The sequence below is a fragment of the Centruroides vittatus genome, unplaced genomic scaffold, assembly GCF_030686945.1.
Source record: "Centruroides vittatus isolate TY-2023 unplaced genomic scaffold, ASM3068694v2 contig_1916, whole genome shotgun sequence".
NCBI classification, from domain to species: Eukaryota; Metazoa; Arthropoda; class Arachnida; order Scorpiones; family Buthidae; genus Centruroides; species Centruroides vittatus.
The window spans coordinates 121,836-143,860 of record NW_027121179.1 but is presented as its reverse complement, the minus strand read 5'-3'; the positions used below and the strand labels follow the sequence as shown (position 1 = coordinate 143,860).

The window sequence follows — 22,025 nt, the reverse complement described above, 5'->3', positions numbered from 1 at the left end:
GGAACAGGTGCTTTCGGCTTGATATGGCTGCTGCCAAAACTATTTTTTAAGTTTTTTAAATAATGAAATGATTTTTTTCTAAACACAGTTTTGTAAATGTTCGCTTTCGAAAAATCGCCATTTTTGATAATCATTCAAAAAATAATAAATATACTATAATAAATATTATTTACTTAATTATAGAATTATTTATAACTGAAAAGATATAAAGAATTACATTTTTTTTATTAGAAATTTTTGATTATTTCGGCTATTTTATTATTAGTCGGACGAAGTAATCTTACTCCTCGATTGCAGCGCCTCCCAGACAAAATATATTCTAGGACCTTGCGTCTCACAAGCTATTTGTTTCTTCACACGCCATCTGCCATTTTGTTCTCGGCTCGGTTTGTTCGTAAGGAAAATACAGAAAATGGTAATAAAATTTTCATTACTAAAATTCTTAATTTTTCTAAAATAATTTAATACGAAATGTTTTAAGTTGTTATCAAGTTATATAATAATAATCCAGCCATTTGGAGTTATAATTTATGATTGTTGCTCGTGCTAAGCCTAACTCCACGTGGCGTGAAAATTACTCTGGAAATATGTCTATTTCTAAGTGAATATTTATTATACAATTGCTTATATTGTAATGGCTGAATTTTTTTTATATGGAAATAATTGAATCGAGTGCATTTCCTTTCTTTTGAAGCTAGCATATCCATATTTTTCCAGGAATATTATCACTCTAAATATTACCAATTAATATATTAATTATTGTATACAGGCACAATGAAGTGACATTTTCCTCAACACTAGGCTAGTTGAATCTTTTATTTAGTTAGTATATCTAACTAAATAAAAGATTCAACTAGCCTAGTGTTGAGGAAAATGTCACTTCATTGTGCCTGTATACAATAAGAAAATACAACACGGTTTCAACAACATCAATATTAATTATTACTTATAAGGTCTCTCTATTTGCATAAAAAAATAAGTAGAAACTGAACGTGGATCTTAATGTGTAGTTATGTTGAGTTTTCAATAAATTCTCTTTTTATTTTGTTAAAATAACATCTCAGATGTTGAACAAAGACTGGGCCAATCAGAAATTTAGTATTCTTCATCCTAATTTTTTATTTTCTACACATTTTTATACAAAGTTTAGGAGAAATCTAAAGTTTTTCTTGTGTATAAATGAACAAAGAACGTTTGTGATCCATTGGGGTTGATTTACCCACAGCAGTGGTGTGCTGGCACGGTGACCATTTGGTGCAGTAAGCATTGATAAATATCGCACATAGCCAATCACTTGTATGATTGACAGAATACAGATCAAGTGTTGTAGATGAAACTCTGATTGGCTATGTATGATATTTATCGATGCGGTTAAAGTTTACCTAGGGAACCCCAACAGCCGCACTTCTGGAATCTCAATAGCATTTGCAATTAGAAATGCGAATTTTTTAATTTTTGTGGACCCGAGGACGCACGTTCTAACCTAACCTAACCTATTCTAATAAATTACCAAATTATTCGTTTCTTCTGTTTGCTGGAATCAGGAAACATCATCTAACCTAACCTAACCAATTCTGTTCCATAATAAATTACCAATAATTCGGTAATTTATTAGAATAGGTTATTTTAGATCAGAACATGCGTCCTGGGGCCCATGAAAATTAAAAATTCGCATTCTAATCGCAAATGCTATCGAGATTCTGGAAGTGCGGCTGTTGGGTTCCCTAGGTAAACTTTAACCCTACTTGTACTCCTAATTTACATTAAGTAAGTATAGCATTTATTTGAAAGCTTTTTGTTTTAAATCTGCTTAGGATTTTTATAACTTTGATAATCTAGTTTGCTGTGTTTCCTATCTATGGTGAGTGCTCAGTTTCTTGTTATAGATGTAACTCATGTTCAGTGTGTACATTGCGGGAACACCTTCAATGATCTTATGGAATGAGTTCGTCACATGACACATTCAAAGTATTCATGTTACTACTCAAATAACTCAAGATTTTGTTTCGATTCAGAACAGAATCACATGTTGTTTTTAATGGTGTAAAGTTTGACATAGTTAACTGAGATAACTGACATCAGAATAAAAAGAAGAGGGAATAATAAATTTAACACAATTTCTACACAAATAATTATATATAATTTTTAATTCAAGGACAAAATAAGCAAATCTTACTTAAAATAGTACAGTCATCCCTCAGTTATAACAGTTAATAGGGACCAGAACTGGCCGTGATAAGTGAAAAACCGTGAAGTAGTGTCACCCTCTCATTTTTAACACAATCGTTGCGGGTAGCTTCGGATAGAGCTGGATCGTCGTGGGCAGCTTCAGATAGAGCTGGGGTAGCTGCAGGAGGCAGCGTAGAGGCAGCAGAAGGAGTTTCTGCAGAACGTTTTCAGCACACGAGGAACATTGTGATAGGGAGTTGTGACCGTTGTTTTTTCTTCTGAGCAAAGATGCCCTTGTACAACGCCATTACACCGTCAATACGGTTACTGAATTCTACGGCTCTGACCATGTTGTCGTTGATTTCTTGGGCCCTTTGTTGCAGAGTCCGTGCTATACTGCAGAGCTCTTGCAGGTTTTCCAAGGTAAGGCCATGTTCTTCAGCTTCGTTGTCGTCACCGTTGTCATATACCTCCTCTTCCTCCTCACTCACCGATCTTGTCATTTCGACGAGTTCCTTGTCGGTTAAGGGGTTCGAGTGGCACTCGATCAGTGTGTTCACTTCTTCCATCGTCATGTCGGAGAACCCGTCATTGGCTACCAACCGAGCCAGCCTCACAGCCTTATCTACGGCGGAGTGGTGAACTTCATCAGATGTAAATCCCTCGTAGTCATGGGTGACGTTTTTTGGCCACAATTTCCTCCAACTTGCAATCAGTGTCTGCTCTTTCATCTCATTAAGAGCATTCTGAATGTTGACCATGCACATTGCAATGTTGTATCCCCGCCAATAGTTCTTCAGGCTGAAGACCACGTTGTCTTGTCAATGGAGGAAATGGGGCCCTACATCGTGGACCTCGTGTAGAGGGCCTTGAAGGCCCGAATGACCCCCTGATCCATGGGTTGTATAAGGGAAGTGGTGTTGGGGGGCAGGAACTCCACTTGGACCCCGTCGTAATGGAGACTGGTTGCATGTCCTCCTGCACAGTCCATGAAGAGGACGACCTTAAAGGGAAGCCCCTTTTCAGCGAGGTACAGCTTCATCTGCGGGATAAAGCAGTTTACAAACCAGTCGAATGTGAGGGCTTTTGTTATCCATGCCTTTTTGTTGTGCATCCAGTAGACGGGCAGCAAGGCTTTGTTTTTGTTTTTCAAAGCCCGAGGATTCAAGGACTTGTAAATTAAGCCGGGCTTGAGCATGAAGCCCGCAACATTCCCACACGTGAGGAGAGTCACTCGATCTTTGTGGGCCTTGAACCCTGGCTTCTTCAATTTGTCCTTGTAAAGGAACGTCCGGGACGGCATCCTCTTCCAGAAGAGGCCAGTCTCATCCATGTTAAAGACCTGCTCTGGGAGATAACCCCCTCATCAATTATCTTCGGAAACTCTTCCTCGATGTAATGAAGAGCTGTCTCTTGGTCTGCCGAGGAGGCCTCCCCATACAAAGGAACGCTGCGAAGGCCAAATCTCTTGAATTTTTTGAACCAGCCCTTGCTGGCAACAAAATCACATTTTTCTTGTGAGGTAGGATCACTTGAGGCACTGGTACTAGGCTGAGGTTCATTTTCGTTGTCTTCATTCAACTCTCCTTCAGGAACAAGTCTATCATACAGGGCTTTGGCTTTAGTCCGAATCATATTGGTATCGAGAGTAACCTTCTTTTCCCAACAGTCCAATATCCACACTGATAAGGCATTCTCCATTTTCACAATTCGTTTATTACAAGTCAAAACTCGCTTAGTGTTCTTGGAGAACGATATCAAGGCAGTTTTACGGATATTTACTTCATCCTTTTTTATGTAGCAAACCGTCGATTTGTTCAATCCGTAATGGCGTGCAACAGACGCATAGCTATGGCCTGCCTTAAGAATGTCCAATAAATTAACTTTCTCGTTCAATGTCATCATTTTTCTCTTCTTGGGTTCACTAGAGGATTTAGAGGGTGGAGGACGTTTAGGAGCCATTTTCAAGGGCGTCACAAGCACTATTTTGAACAAAAAGACAAGAGAACAACAAAAATTAGCACACCTCGAGACTAAGCATCACTCAAACATTGATTTGAATGAGCGTGGTCGTCTAGGCCAATTAGCTAATGAGATTCGTCTAGGAAGAAACGTCTAGGCCAATCAGCTTGCGAGATTCCTGAGTCGGGAGGGATATCAAATGGTGGGATGCTAGCCAGCCAATCAGAGACGTGGATTTCGAATTGTGTGGGCACTCCCTGCCTTCTGCTAGCGTGCGAGCAACTTTCGCGTCATAATTCCTCAATTTTGAGTTTTTGATGAATATTTTTGAACAATCCGTGATATACTGAGGCTGTGATAAATGAAATGCGAAGTAGCGAGGGATTACTGTTTTTTTTTTTTTTTTTTTATCAAAAGATCTTAATTAAGGAATAAGTATATTTTGCACAGCATATTCTTTCTCAATTTAAGAAAATATCTCTAATCCAAATCGTCAGTCAAATCTTTGATGATGTCTAGGTAAATAAAGCAACCTGTACAAAATGAAATTTGTAAACACGAGAATAATGGCAGTATTGGTATCATCGACATCTTGAGTATTATATGTATCTAAACAGATTGAGGAGTCAAACAAAGTTGTGAAACCTATCATTCAAAAAAACTTTCTCTTAAGGCTGTACAAAACCAGCAAGACCAATTTTTTGTTATGGTAGGCCTGGACTGAGAAAAACTGTCATTAGCAGGATTACTGCTAATAAAATGAAATTTATGAGAAGAAACATAATACACAATGAAAGACCATAAATGCAATGATGAAGCACTTTAGGAAGTTGTAAGTAAAAAGGTTAGTTTACATGCTATAACTACAATTAACATTTTGTTGCACCCAAAAAACATATCAAGATTTGTCAATGATTCAGATCTTTACATGATGTGCTAGAATATGACCTGTAAGTTGTTTTGAACATGCACAATAGCATTAATTTTTTTCAGATTTGGTAAGAATATAATCTAACACAATTTCAATCTTGTCATTGGTTTGTTCAACAATGCAACATGTGAAAAATCTTAGATATGGTTACTCATTGAACCAAGATTGTCAGTAAGTTGTGAGTTTGTTTGAATGAGGAAATTCATACATATTGCAGTTTCAAGTAAAATGTTTGTAGTAGGTCATATCTTGTAAACAAGTCTTAAAACCAATGATTGACTACATACACAGCCATCAAGCACAATGGAAACAACACATTAAAAACATGACATTGGGTAGACTACTAACCCGGTAGGGGTCACATCATTTGACAGTTCATAGGGGTCGCTGCGTGTCACCTTGACCTGCATTTTAAATATTAATTTATATCTTAACAGTTTAACTTTTTTCACTTTTTTCTTTTAAATATTATTTCTCATTCTGTTTAGTAATTAAATAAACATATATGTTAACTTTGTAAGCCTTAGTTAATTATTTATTAACATTTGAATTTGTGTGTTAAATTTTGGGGAAATTTTTATAAGTATCTGAAAAATTCTATTTAAAAAAACACGAAACAATTAGTGATGATAAAAGTTATTTTTATTATAGAAAAGGTATGTCACTTCATGATTTAAAAAAATTATATTTATTACATTTACATTACATTAATATTACAAATTTACACAGAAGTTAAGGGTCACTGTGGGTCTCCGTGACCCCAAAGAGTCATTATCTTTTAATGCATTCTGCAAAACTGAGTAATGGCCATACGTTCCGATAATAACAAAGAATATAGGAAGCTACTGTGAGTCACATCAGTAAAACATAATTACAGTAGAGAGTCGTTAATCGGAATCGCTGGTAATCTGAACGATTTTCAGTCGGACTGTGTCGTGCTGAATCAAACATTTTTGATAATAGAGATACTTCTAAAGTATCATTTTCATGTTTTTATATTCTTCAATATATTTATTTTGTTTGTACAAAATGCAGAAATAATTTTTAACGATACGATAGCCTCGATTATTATTATAAAAATTTTCGTTAGGCTTAAAATCGACGAAAATTCAACACAAAGCGACACGCAACGGAGAAAAATTTGAACATCGGACAGGTTAATGTATTTTTTCGTACATAATTGGTAATCGGAACAAATCACTAATCTGAACAACCCCAGTCCCCAATTGATTCCAATTAACGACTCTCTACTGTATTAATGATTTGGCAAATCATAATATGAGATGTGCGGGCCAGAATGGGACATGCGACCCCTACCGGGATAAGGAAATACTAAATTATCAATCAAATTAATCTCTCCGAGACAGAGAAAAACTCAGCAAGATAAGAATGGATGATGACGACGACAAGGTATATTAGAAAATTGTGTTTAACTGTTATAATTTGTCTGAATTTTTCAACATTTTTGTAAGAAATTTGAAAAAAATCACTTAGTGTCATGTTTTATTTGAATTTTTAGAAGTTTTTGTACTGTTGCGTTGAATAAAACAACAGCTTTGTTGCTGTGCTACAAAGTGATACACATTCAGAATCGGTTCCATTCTTATTCTTGGAAATAGTATAGTACTGGTTTCTGGATACTGATGTATCAACAAGTATATATTTCAAACCCTAAACTATGACCCCCTAGACAAGATTAAGTTGCCTATGCTTAAAAACATCATAGAGCATAAATTTTTTAATAAAATTGAACTTCTGCCATGTTTCCATACTGCAGCTGCATTACAACATTCAAGATAGTGATTAAAGTACACAGAATGAGAATTTTCTCTAAACAAAATGAGAAAAACATGTAATATATGTAATCTGTTTATTTAATCACTAGATCAGACCATACCATAATGAGGTAAAAAGAACTTGTTGGAATTTGGTTAATGGTGAATTTCATTGAGTAAACTCACCTGTATTAGTTTGTTCTTAAACAAGAACTAGCTGTCATATATATATATATATAAAACAAAACAAAAATTTTTTCCTATTATGGTAACATATAATGGAATAAGCATTTGAACAGTATCTAAGCAATCATCTTTTGTCAGAACCATATGAGAAACTTCTTGCCAGATTTAAAATAATATTGACTTGACAGTTTGAAGCTCTACTTTGTTTAATACTTTTATTTTCAGAAGACAATATGATTCTTAATGGTTTGCACTTTCAGGACTCTTGGTAGTATTTGCTATGACAGTGACTTAAAAATTCACTAATTTTAAAAGCGTCAAGTTTTTTGTGAAGTGTTTGAAAAAATGTACACAGTTGCTTACACTAGATAGAAATAGCTTCATGTTTTCAGATGATTAAAAAATTTCGGTTAATGTTACCTATGGTTCCAAGATGGCAGCTCGTCTGATTTCAACAAGGAAACAGCGGGGACGCATGTTCTAACCTAACCTAACCTATTCTAATAATTTTGTTGGTAATAATTATGGTAATTTATTAGAATAGGTTAGGTTAGAACGTGCATCCCCACTGTTTCCCCCTTCTATTCGCTGGAATCAGAGACAAGCTGCCATCTTGGAACCATAGGTAACATTAATCAAATACAGGTACTCCTCACTTTACGACCGAGTTCCGTTCCAACGACTATGTCGATAAGCGAGGAACTTGCGCTGGGAATATAGGATCGTTGTAAAATTATACAAGTTATGCAACAAACTTCAAATTTATTCATAAAAATCTTATAGTACAGTTAGTGCACATGTCACCATTCGCCACTGATCGACACTCAAGCTGAGAAAGGGGATTCCCCGAATTGTAGGTCAAAACTCGATTGGTCATAAGTGTGAGTGGTCGTTAAGCAGATAGGTCGTAAAGTGAGGAGTACCTGTATTCATATTTTGAAATATTTAACTCTTTGCTCTTCGGATATTAAAGGTGGACACTTTAGGGCAGGGGTGGGCAACCCGCATCCCGTGTTGCATAAAATATGAATAAATATACCAATTTCCCAGCTTAAGGCAGTATTAGCAAAACTTCAAATGTTATTTTATACAATGGTGGTATGTGAACAGTTTTTCCTGCAATGAATTTAGTAAAAATTAAAATAGTAAATCGCCTGACTGACTGACATCAAAACTAATTTAAAACTAGCAGTGACTAACATTTAACCAAATATATTAACTCAGAGTGACATTTCATCAGGATAACGAATCATCAGATGTTTCTATCAAAATCACCGAACATGCTTATCTTTTTTTCTGCTGAATTTTTCATCATCGCCGCTATTATCTTCATCTTCAACTGAACATTGACACAATGTTTTCCATCTGTGGTTATAATGAAGCATTCAAAAACACTAGATTTAACCAGAGTCATCTTAGCCATTTTGTATGGATCAAAACTATACCTGTGGGACACATTGTATTGACGTGCCATTCCACACATTGACCACCAAGTTACACCAAACTAAAGTCGGGGAATTTTTTTTTCAGGACCCAGTATAGTAATAATTGTGGTATGGCCTAGAAATCAATTAATTACTTTAAAATAGATCTTATATCTCGTGGAATAAATCATTAAAATGTAATGGAATAGAAGCTTTATATTGGGCTTATTCAAATGTGTTTTATCCTGAAGAAGGCATTATGTAATGTTTAAAACGTTTGAGTTACGGTAAAATAATGATCTTTGTACTCATATTTTTGTTATAACATGTTAACACCATAAACTGGACTTTTTCTGCATTGTATTAAAATGATAGTGAATAAAATTGCTTAATACATAATTTATAGCATTCTAAAGCAAAAATACACCATAGTACTTACTCCAGCATAAAATTTTAATGGAATTACAAATGTTTTTGGCTACATTCACCTGATAAAGGCTCCTAAATGTGGTTGAAAACATTTGTAGTTTCATTAAAATTCTGTGCTGGAGTAAGTACATATTGTGTATTTTTGCTTTACTGTTAACTGTTCCATATTTTGAGTTAAATTTATGGTATTAAAAAATACTTTTATATATTTTCTGACATGAAAGTCTATTATTAACTTCAACAATCAATTTTTCCATATTTTTGGCCCACTTGATATTTACACTGCACGTTTTTATATTTAATATTTGTATACGTACATTAGTTTTTATTTTATGACGTAATATACGAAGACTCGTATGTAATTTTTTCTTTCAGACTTCTAAGAGACGTAACAATGGACGTAGCAAGCATGGACGAGGACACGTCAATCCAGTCCGTTGCACCAATTGTGCAAGATGCGTTCCAAAAGATAAAGCAATTAAGAAATTTGTAATTAGAAATATTGTTGAAGCAGCAGCTGTGAGAGATATCACAGATGCAAGTGTCTATGAAAGTAAGTATTTAATCTTTATGTATATAATAATATCAATAGCTTGTTAAACTTTACAATTTCTATTGAGCATGTTCTCAATGAAGAAGGTTGGCATCTTTAGTAGGGATTGCTTAGTTCAAACAAAGCATAAATTTTAGTCATTTTCTCTATTTTTAAGGAAATTTAGAAGAAAGGTGATTATTTTGAATTGTTAAAAGAATGTATAGAATGTTCCAAAATATACAGTACTGAAACGAAAAGACAAACAATATTAACAATATTATAACTTCACTTTTTCAATACCGGAATGTAATCTATTACGTATCTCAAAGCCTGTTATTGGTGTGCAATTAACATCAAAAATGAAAAATTAACTTCTACGAATGTTTTCATACCTTCAACAGTTCTTCAGACAGCGACAAATTTCTGTTAGAATGCCATTAAATTCTAACGGAATTTAACAACATTCTAATTTATTATTCTATTATGATCATTCTAATTTAATGACATCCTAATGGAAATTTGTTGCTGCCTGAAGAACCATTGAAGGTTTGAAAACGTTCGTAGAAGTTAATTTTTCGTTTTTTGATGTTAATTGCACATTGGTAACAGGCTTTGAGGTACGTAATATATTAACAATATTACCTTGTTGTCATCTGGAGTTTATTTCTTCTGAAAGAAACTAACATACACATTATTAACCTGTTGATTTACCACAGTATGTACAATGTAAGTGTTTGAAGTGTGCACCACTGGCTAAATTGTTCACACAGATTCTCAAACATATCCTGGAACTGGTTGACCAGACCTTTTCTGTTGGGCAGTACACTATCAGAAGAGTAAATTTTATAGCAATAGATAACATAACTGTGTTACTTGGTGCTGTCTTTTTAAATCTCTCAGAATTGTTTTGCCACCTTTTTCAAACTGTTTCCCTTTACAATCACTTCTATGTAAGTGGAAATACAAGGGTCATACAATTTTTCATAAATCAGATTAATTTGCATTTGTTTTTCCGATATCACTTTATTTTTTCACATAGTCTCCATTTTTTTTTTTTTCTCACCATTGTGGGAGCTTGAAAATTTCCTTATGACAGAACTTTGTTCCAACACTATGAAAAAACTGATGTCCTGCACTGTTTTATAACATGGGTCTCATGTGTTTTCCTTCACAACACCAAAAAGGTGATAATCAGAGGGTACTAATTCTGGACTGTAGGCAGGATGCAGAGGAACTTCTCGTCCCATTTACTGACTTTCCTCCATGGTGTAAGGAGCAGTATGTGGCCTTTCATTGTCATGCTGAAGGATGATCTTCTTTCCAGGACATTTATCAGGCGATAAGCGACAGAGCTTATGAAGTGTCATGACATACCAAGCAGCATTAATAGTTTGTCCGGGTTCAAGAAATTCACCTGAATCACCCCATCTGACTCCCAAAAAACAAAGCTCATAATGGAGCTCCACAGATGGCTGCTACAAGACTGATCTTTGATGCTTGGGTAAAACATTTTAAAGATGGAAACCCATCTTTTAACACTGTTAGCACCCATATACACATTTCCATATGCATGCTGAAGTTTCTGGTGAATTTTTCTACTGCAGCCACTCTTTATAGAGAAATTCAATCACAGCACGCTGGTGAAACGAAATATCAGTTGCAGCCATCTTGTATTGGCTGTCTGTCGTCACACGATGGAAGCTAATAATGTCATGACTCACTCATTGCACTGTCTATAGTCTATAGATTATGACAGTGTTCTTAGTTTTTCATAATTAATAGATTGATTTATAAAAAATTGTTGCTCATGTCTTTCAGTGTGACTTACATAATACTCAAATATGAATACTTTTTCCTATGTCGAGAGACCCATTCCCAACAACAACTGCACAACACAGCTTATTTTTTCACCATTGGGAGCACTTACAGCTGGAGCTATGCCCCGTCAACAAATGCACGAGTGTTCACGATGTGCATGTTTCAGTACTCTATATTTTGGTGCATACTGTATTTCTGCAAAAGTACTTGAGATTCAGTTATAGTTTGTTAGAATGTTTTTAATTGGATATTTAGAAATGCTTTTGGTTTATCAAGGTAATAATTCTTGTCTTCTGTGAAGAATCTGGGAAGATATCAGTTTGATAATCCTATTTAAAATATAAGGCAAAACATTTTCTAACAATGTTAGTCTCACACGTTTATAAATCAATTAATGTCATTTTATTATTATTTCAATGATATTAATTGGTTTATAAATGTGTGAGTTTTGTATTATTGTTAAAAAAATCTTTTGTCTTACATTTAAAATAGGATTACCTAACTGATGTGGGCCATTAACACTAGAGGCCAAAATGCATTGTATGAGATATATAAAGCATTAATGTATTAATCATCCACTGTATTTCTACAAAGTATATTGTATTAATTAGCATTTTGTGTATAATAAATATAAGTAACCTGATAATTACTTCAAATATCAAATGAAAAATCAATCCAGATGCGACTTAAATCTGCTCTGGGCTGATCTTTTCTTGCAGAATATTCTAAAATTGTATTTATTTGTAATTATTGTGTTTAGCAAGAGATGTCAGCCCGGTGGTTAGCCTCCTGCAAAATTGCTTGGTAAATTATTAGCCTTAATAGCTCGATAAAGGAATCTGGCTGTTTGTTTGATATTTGAAGCATTTCCTGTATTTATAAATCATTAAAATTGTTTTAGAACTTTGCAAATCAATTTTAATTTTAAAAATGACAGCTTCTGCTTCTAAAAAGAAACTAAATTTTATATTTAACAGCTTACGCTCTCCCAAAACTATATGCAAAACTCCATTATTGTGTGTCTTGCGCTATTCACTCCAAGATTGTCAGAAATAGATCAAAAGAAGCCCGAAAGGATCGTACGCCACCACCTCGATTCCAGCGCCCACTAGGTGTAAGTCAATAGCTACAATTTATGAAATTCTGGAGATTTCTAAGTGATTTTTATAATACCTTAATTATACGTGTAATCTCTACATAATTTATTTAAATGATTTTTCTATTCACATAATAGAAAGTTATCTATTATAAACTGTATCAGTTATATTCTGGGGAGATATGGGTATTTATTATATAAAATGCTCTATGTAAACTCATAAGCTGAAATCAGGTGTACAAGAGAAAATACTGTCTTTGTTGCCAAAAAATCTGCTCAATAATCTCTCATAGAAATTTCATAACATTCATCTAAAAATGTATGATAAATCTAAGGATTATGCTATAAATTCTAAGATATTTACCATGTGATTAATGAAGTGTGGATGCAAAACAATTTTTCTTAGTAGTTTTAAACATGTTTTTTGTTCTTTTTATGATGTAAAATAAGGTTAACAAGGCTAGTATTTCTTATTCTTGTAATAAATTAATCGATAGAAGATAGACATTCAGTGATTTATATTGTAAATTAAAAATTGCAGTCGACTCCACATAAGTCGACTGTATTTATAATTGTTTTAAAAAAGTTATTAAATGGTTAATATGTCAACTAACTTTCAGGAGTTAACAGATTTTTATGATTCTAAATTTCTTATCATAATAATAATGTAGTTCAGCAACAGCAATAAACTGTACAGAAAAAATTACTTCAAAATTAACAATTCTTATTATATTTTAGCTTGAGAACTAGCTTTAGAGGATAATAACGCTAATAATAACTGGAATTTATAATAGAAAGTAGATGATCAAATTATATATAGTAATATTAAAAATCTTGCCAAAAGTTTATTTAATTACACGAATGCTATTGGAGGAAAAGTAAAATACCGTAAGCAATGGAAAGGAGGAGGACATTCTAGAATTTATTGCGTAACGCTTATCCTTTTTCATCATAATTTTTGGAAATTGATTTCTGTAGCCAGGTTTGGCTGTCAACTGTTACCAATTTTGTTAAAATAGAATTCTTTGTTAATTAAAATATTGGAAAAAAATTAATAAATTATTATGTTATTTGAGTGAAATAGCAAATGTGAATGCTACTGTTTTTTTTCCATGTTTCGTACCTTTCTCAAAATTATAGTTTTGTAATGTTTGCCAATATAAAAATAAAATTATTTTAATGCATTTTTTTTGTCCAGAGTTTAATTTTAACAGTTTTTTTTTCAAATTGATTTTAATAATTGTAATAAAAAATTTCTCATAATCAGTTAAATAAAAGAAAAATTCTAATTTCAGGACATTGGAGCTCGTGGTAACATCCCCCGTGTCATTAGCAAATAAAATGCTACTGTAATTTTGAAATAAAAGAATTACTGTTTCCGTACTTATGCCTGTTTATTGTCGTTTATACAATAGTTATAACGCGAATTTAAACCACAGATTTCAAAGAAGTTACGTTAAAGTACTTCATGTCTTTTTTTCTTCTGTAGCAATTTATTTTTTGCACTAATGCTTTTGGATATGTTTAACACTTGTCTTCAGGCAACTATACACAGAACGTTACAGCTTAAATTCCAAAAAAGGACACACACCAAAAGTTTAAACATAATGTCTTATCAACAAAATCACAAAATTTGAACACGAAACATTACATAATTCGTTTATGTAATCTTTCATGCTCGAAGTTGTGATGTTCTGTGTGTGGTTGCCTAAAGATTAGCATTAAATATATCTGAAAATGTCAGTACAGAAACAATAAATTGCTAGAGAAAAAGGCATAAAGTGTTTTTAACATGATTTTCAAGCTTTCATTTTAAAATATATTTTGTTTTTTACATTTTATTAATTTAATTCTTACACAGACCTTCAAAATAAACATGTAACAACTTATATTTTGGGACCTTATTGAAAGTAATGTTCTAAAATTAAAGAATGGTATTGAACTTAATTAAGACAGTGTGTGTTTTTGGAGTGAATCTAAAATATTTTTGAGCCTTGATGTCTCGTTTTTAAAGCTTTCAGAGAATATCCATCAAGGCTTAAAACACTGTTCAAGCATTTCTGATAAAGTGACTTTAATACAGCGGATAAGCAAGCCAACGACATACCTGTTTCGTTTGATACAGACTGTCATTGGTTTGCTTATCCATGTGTATTAACAAACAAACAATACTGGAATTAAATTCTTTAATATTGAAATCACATATCAAAATTAGTAGGTTTTCTTTAAAACTCATCCTTTATATATGCGTTATTTGTAACTAATTTTTGAATTAGAATGTATTGCCAAACACCAGGACATCGTGCAATCAATTTCTAGAAGAGAATTGATTCGCTCGCTGTGAAATTTCGTTAGAAAATCTCTGCAAGCGTCAAAGAAAAAAGTACAATTTGGAAATTTTAGAAATACGAAGCTGCGATTCCAGTTCCAACGCCTATTAGATGCCATTACTTTTCGAACATTGAATATGTGACTTGGATTGATAGAATCGAATTGGTTCGGTGATGTGATTCCGAGCGAAAAATCCGACATTTGAAACACAGTTGCGTTGTATATGTCGCAAAACTGTTTAATTAAATGGGCCTAACCAGTGTATATTGCAATTTTGGGCGTGCATTGACTGGACTTAATACGTCATTTTACCCAGCGAAGTCTGTTTATATAGTATTTTAAAATATGAGCATTGCTAGAAGTGTTTGATCGATGTGATTTCGGCACAACTACGAAGCCTTCGTACGTATTAGAAATTATGCTTTCCGTTAATTTCCTCACAGATATTAATTTTTTTTCCGTGTTCTTTCGCGCTATGTTTGGAAATCATTAAAGTATTTCCCGATAAGTTGTCTACTGCATGTTCCCGAGGTTCGGTGTCACATTTTAAATCAGGACTTCGAAGAAGCCGCATCATTCCATCATTAAATTTGTCGTGAAGATATTCTCTAGAAATTCAGGACAAAACCTCATATACTTTAGAGCCATCCTGTAAGATTAGCGAGGTTGAGGCCGAAGTTTTCAACGCGAAAACGTACTTCGGACGTTTAGCGCCTCTTTCCTCTAAGCCTAGAAGTTTGACAATGGCGCTTGGAAAGTCAGTCAGAATCATACTCGACATTCCAAAGGCCATTGTCAAACTTCTAGGCTTAGAGGAAAGCGGCGCTGAACGTCCGACGTACACGTTTTCGCGTTGAAAACTTCGGCCTCAACCTCACTATTAACTTTAATCCGCGAACGCTTATTGGATAACTTAAAAACAGCTGTTTTTGTTTTATGTTATTATAGAACATAAAATAACATACACAAATGCAGGAGAATAAGATTTTATTCTGATAATTTTGTCGTCAATATTTTTATTTCGGGCATACAATAATTTATGCAGTATTGCCGAACATCGTTTTGTATTGTATGTAATGGTTAAGATGGGTTAATTATCTTTAAAAATGCAATTTATGTAATGGAAACTTGTTTAAAAACAATAAAAACTGATTAAAATATTTTTAAAATATCGCATTAATGAATATAAAGAATATTTTCCTCCAGGCGGCGCAATACTTAAATTCGCGTTATTGTTCGATTACTAGATGGCGCTATCACGAAAATATGCTTTTGTTTTTATTATGTCACGAAAATACTATAGCAACGTGAAACGTGGCAAAGTTTAAACAGTTCGATAGTAATAATAATCTGTTTACACACGTAAAGAGTTCAGTTACATAATCTTTAATACAGCGATACTAATCGACCAATCGGAGCACGTATCCTGTAATACACGTGGCTTATAATTCGATATATAAAGGTACTGTGCCACGTGTATTAAGTGAGTTTCGAATCCAAAACAGTAGAGATGTACACACGTTATTTAATATTCTCTCTGCTTTATATATCGGTAATAAGCGAGGATTCAGAGTTAGAAATCGATGTATTACATAAGCCAACAGAATGCGAGAGATCGACGAAGAGGGGCGATATGTTGTCAATGCATTATAAAGGCACTTTAGATGATGGGAGAGTCTTCGATTCCAGGTAAGGTACCGAGATATAAACCCTGATCGTCATAAATCTCAACTGTTTATGTCATAACAGATGTTCTACAGATTACGTATGGTAGATTTTAACAGCATATAATTTAAAAAAAAAAAACAATTCTCTAGCAATTTAACAATGATTTAAAATGGCAATCTTAATGTATAATAAATACAATGCTGTTTGGTGTGTAATTATGGAATTTATGACTAGTCTATAAAATAATTTATTATATTAAAGATAATTAATATGTCATTTAATGACGAAATAAGAGATTGAAGATGATAAAATAAGGTTAATGTTACCCTTGGTGCCAAGATGGCGGCTTGTCTCTGATTCCAGCAAGGAAACTGGGGATGCACATTCTAACCTAACCTAACCTAACCTATTCTAATAATTTGGTTGCTAATAATTATGGTAATTTATTAGAATAGGTTAGAACGTGTGTCCCACTGTTTCCTTGCCGTAATCAGAGATGAGCCGCCAACTTGGCACCAACGGTAACATTAACCGAAAATAATTCTATTATCAATTGAATATTTGTAGATCTATTGTAATGAATCTGGATACATAAGTAAAATGCTTTTATTTTAGCCACGATCGATCGGAACCTTTCAAGTTTCAACTTGGCGTCGGTCAGGTTATTAAAGGTTGGGACCAAGGATTGATAGATATGTGTATAGGTGAAAAGCGTAGATTGACCATTCCGCCTCATTTAGGATACGGAGATGCCGGAGCGGGTGAGAATGTAACTTTAATACTTTATAAAATAAAAATAAATTTGTTGTATCTAGGTGACTTTCAAAAAATTTTCTGCAATTTTTGTATTTATCATTTGTTTGTGTTATCAGTAAAAAATGCAGCTATGAATGAGGCAATTGGACCTTATTAGAGCTGTGAATATACTCATAGGAGTAAAAAAGTCACAGGAACCAATGGTCTTTGCAACCTTTTGTGAGATATAGCCCCGAAATTAGCCTGTCTGAAATTTTGAAGACCCTAAAAATGGGGTAAAATTTAAAAGTGAAAACATCTGGAACTATTTCTCAGAATAATGCTAAAAATCAACTGTTTTCCACTTTATTGGTGGTGTAAAAGCTCATAAAACACGAGAAATGCACTAACTACTTCCAGGATATATCTATATACTATATACTTCATCATTATATTCCTTGAAGGGTTATTTGTAGACCATTGGTTCCTTTGACTTTTTACTTTTAATGGCATTGTCTGAGATAGGGTTTCAATTGCATTTGTACTGTGTTATGTTTAATTTGAAGAAATTTATACATAAAATTTTTTACAAATTATAGTTTTTTTTTTTTTAAATCAGTTTATGAATGTTATGTCATTTAATAACAACTGATTGTTTTATAAAATTAGGTGATACTATCCCCCCAAAAGCAACTCTTTATTTCGAAGTCGAATGTGTTGGCATTGAAGATGGACCTCCATCTCTGAATATTTTCAAGGAAATTGATTCTGATAAAGATAATCAGCTTTCAAGAGAAGAAGTAAAATATAAATTTTAATTTTATAAACTTTTTATTATTAGTTTTTTTATTTTTAATATGATTATTATTAATTCTAAAGGTTAGTGATTACATCAAGAAGCAAATTCCTGAAGCGGAAGCAGCGGGAATGAAAGATTTTCCGGACCAAGATAAATTAGTAGAGGATATTTTCCAACATGAAGATAAAGACAAGAATGGTTTTATATCTCATGAAGAATTCAGTGGTCCAAAGCATGATGAATTATAGATTATTTTAGTCAATGTTTTTATTTTTTTTAAGTAATTTTTCTGGAGTTAACACTTATTTAGACGTCAGTAACTTATATGAACACATATCAGTGACTAAATGATCAATTCTCGTTCCTATTTAATGTTGTTTCATAAACGGTTCAAAGTGATGTTTCTGATATTGTTAAAATTTTTTATAATATTAAACATCAGAAAATTTTGGATCTAGATTTTTCATAAAAGCAATAAATGTTTGTAAAACCTGTCAATCATAATCTATAATGGTACAAAATTATCCACATAATATGCCAAAAATGTACATACATGGAAGGAATCAAAACTTAATTTTGATGTAAATTTCTTTGGTGGTAGTGTTTTGTTTTTGGTGATTTTACACTTTTACAGGTTGACATAAAAAATCAGTGTTTTGATTTTCAGTTTTAATGGTTTATTTGGAATTAAATACCATAATGTACCGCTTTTATAACCAATTGATTCATTTGGAACTGTTGTAATGTGGGCCATCCTACCTCTTGTAAGTTCAGTGTCATATGTTGAGGTGGTTCTTGGACATAGTGCTAAACCTAATACTATGTCAGAATGGCCAACAAGAAGGTAGACAATATAAAGTACTGTACAACTTGTCATCTGGACACTAACATAAAGTTAGTGTCCAGATGACAAGCACTAAACATGCGATCTGTTACTTTGAAGTACCTAGATTTGAGTCTGCATCAGATCATCAGGAACTTTGATGTTTTGATACAGATTATATTGGACCTAATTCACTCCATGTTGCCACTCGTAAACCTGGAAAAACCCATAAAAACGGGTTTTAATTCCCACAAACTGGTTAAAAAAGTGATGGATTGTAAATCATGTGTTTACTGTATTCCAAATAAACAATAAATGTAAAATTATTTATTAGCGGAATAAAATTTATTCAGCGTTATATATAATAAATGTTTATCATTATTTGACGTATTAAAAGTTATAAATACAAAATTTATTTTATTAGAATCTTTAATACAAAGTATAAATTGAATAAAATTTTCTTTAAAATTTACAACTTTTAACGTGAACTCTGATATATCTATTCACCCATAAAATTCTAAATTTATAGTTTGTAGGAAGAATTTTATATATATGTTCACTAGTTCCAGATCATAGCTTCTGAAAAATAGAATATTCATTTTATTTATGAAACAAATATGTTATATTATTAAAATGGAAATTTATTATTTATTACAGATGTGAGCAAATGCGACTCTTTTTGAGGTACTGTACATGCAGCTCTTGCTGAAGGTGTTAATTTCTGTTTATTTTTATAATTTTGTGAAAATATGTTTATTAAAAAAATTCAATATTTGTTTTATATTATATTTATATCATATAATAAAATTGCAAGCCTTACCATACTATCCGTCACGACAGTACAGAACTGCGGCTCCCATGCATTTTGCAAAACCTACATTTCGGCTCCCACTGAACTCTTGCTTGCCCACCCGATATATTACTTTTTATGAATTTTGACAGAGCAAATTACTGTTTTGCTCTTTCAATACCTATTAAAGAGTAGAAGAATTAATTTCTTTAAATTAGTGGGTTTATTAATTTCTATTTAAAATTGAAAGGTATGGTTTAACTGTTAGGTTCCATTCTTCCCATTGAGCCTGAGCCCACTAGTGAATAAAACCACTGATAGTTGGTTGTGGGTCTATACCTGACCATATGGAATTTTCTGTTTTCTTCACATGTTTAACATCTAAATATAGGCCAGTTTTCCATAGAAAGCCCTCTTGGGAAGTATGCCCCTTGTCGGATCACCCATGTATTGTGTTGCTTTAATCCAGGGCTGGCCAACCCAAATTGTTTTGCTGGCCACTTTGATCATGCGTAACATTATGGTGGGCCACAATTTAGGCAAACATGCTTTTAAAAAAGTAAAACAAATACAAAATAAATAAGTATTTATTATTATACCAAGAGTTCGTACTCGCACTTGCACATTGTAACAATGACACATGCAAGTTTTCATTTATTTAATTCATGGGTATCCACATAACAGGAAATGAAAGTTTTAATAGATATATAATATCTCTTAGCGGGCCACACAATTTAACGTGACTGGCCTCGGGTTGGCCAGGCCTGCTTTAATCCATCAATCCAAGCCATTAGATTGGTTCTAGGTGGGATGGCAAAGTATCTAAGGTCTAAGGAACCCAAAGAGTGGTCCGTCCCAGATATGTTGGGTCCAGTCTCACCTGGCTGAACCTACAATAGGCTTAATAAAATTCCTCGCCGCCTTGGTGCTCACAGGGCAGAGAGAATTTAAAAAAAAAAAAAACATTGACAGTATATTTGGCACTTTCGCTTGTAGTGGCTGTGCTACTGGCCCAGGGTTGCTGACCTATTGTGAAACCCCTAAATGGCTTTTTTCCAGGTGCAATGTATGTCAAAAAAATATTCATCTTTTGGCAATCCAGAGAAACAAATTTTCACTTTAGGACGCAGACGGCGTAGGTACAGTACATTAGACTAAAAGTACGGCAACATGGGGCAAAATATCCAACGCAGCTAACACCCAATCAGAGGGAGGGCAAACAAAGCAAAAGCATGTAAATGCTTTTGCTTTGTTTGCCCACCCTCTGGTTGGTGGGCAAACAAACCTGATGAAGTAACCTGCTCTGGATCTCATCGCCAGATTCATGACTCATGATATGTCTGAAACTCCACTAAACAATATGGGCAGACTTTAAATAACCCATCCTGCTGATTTGCCCCTGAATTTAGTGGAAAAACCTCTAAATCTGTATTCCTCCAGCAAATTGGAACTTTTTTGTATTTTTTTTTACACTGGACAATAAAAGAACAATAAAATTCAACAATGAACAAGATGTTTGATAATTTTATTTATTTGAAAAATATTTATATTTTATACGCATCCTATATTAATACCAAACTAAATTCTTTAGATTGCGGTAAAGCTGTTAACGAGCGTAATAGGAATAACATGTGTTGCGTAGTTATTTTTAATATTTTAGCTATATCGAGAAGTAATAATATAATGTACCATATATAAATAAAAGTAATAATACACGTAGTGATGAATTAAATTTCGCCGACATAATTTACCCTCAAGCAGACAAAATTAATCGCTTATTTCATATAACCTTCAAAGTTTTATATAAGGATGAATTTTATTAGTAGAGTTTTAATATTTCCAATATAAGTTGACAATTGTCAAGCCAGACTTTTAAAACTCTTTCCGCCCTACAGGCACTAAGAGGACCTCTTCTAGCAAGCCCATTATAGGTTTGGCCAGGCCTACAATGGGGCGGCCGGGTGGTGAGGATCACCCCCGAAAAATTCCTGGGGATTTTTCGACTCGTTCGGATTCGAACCCAGGTCCCCCAGAGCGGTAGACTGCTTTCTTGACCTCTTGGCCGTCCGTCAAACCAGACTAAACCATTTTTTAACCAGTTGTAAAGAGAGACTGCTTTATTAGTTGTAAATAGCTAATTGTTTATTGCAACTCTGGGCCATTGGATGTCTCTTTCTTCTCTATGAATGGTTTAAAACTGGTTTAGTCTGGTTCGACTTATATTGGAAGGACTATATATAGAAAACTATATAGACATATAAGCTTTGAAAAAGGAGTTCTTTTCATATACATTATAGGTATGCGTAAGCTCAATATGAACATCTTTCATCAGCCAGGACAATTTTGTAAGATTCGACACGAACTCGAACCCTGAACCTTCGCGAACAGGATGGTCGAAGCGTTTAAGCACCAGTCTTGCAGCGCTGGAAGATCCAGGATCAAATCCGAGAGAATTCCTCACTATCCGGGCGAGCCTGGTCGAGCCCACGATTGCCCTGGAAAAAACGTCTTTATTAATCCTCATGGGAGGAAAAGAATAATCCTGTATATAAAG

General features: G+C 33.5%; 2 protein-coding genes across 2 annotated transcripts; both read left to right on the top strand.

Moving 5' to 3' along the window:
* The first annotated feature begins 313 nt into the window (after positions 1-313).
* RpS26 (ribosomal protein S26) lies at positions 314-13,708 on the top strand. The gene is made up of 4 exons (XM_067264771.1): positions 314-415; positions 9,252-9,429; positions 12,207-12,343; positions 13,621-13,708. The coding sequence occupies exons 1-4, from the start codon at positions 413-415 to the stop codon at positions 13,663-13,665; spliced, it is 363 nt and encodes a 120-aa protein (XP_067120872.1). The 5' UTR covers positions 314-412; the 3' UTR covers positions 13,666-13,708.
* Positions 13,709-15,939: 2,231 nt separating this feature from the next.
* On the top strand, positions 15,940-19,050 carry Fkbp14 (peptidyl-prolyl cis-trans isomerase Fkb14). The gene is made up of 4 exons (XM_067264722.1): positions 15,940-16,345; positions 16,940-17,085; positions 17,729-17,859; positions 17,939-19,050. The coding sequence occupies exons 1-4, from the start codon at positions 16,167-16,169 to the stop codon at positions 18,104-18,106; spliced, it is 624 nt and encodes a 207-aa protein (XP_067120823.1). The 5' UTR covers positions 15,940-16,166; the 3' UTR covers positions 18,107-19,050.
* Positions 19,051-22,025: the final 2,975 nt, after the last annotated feature.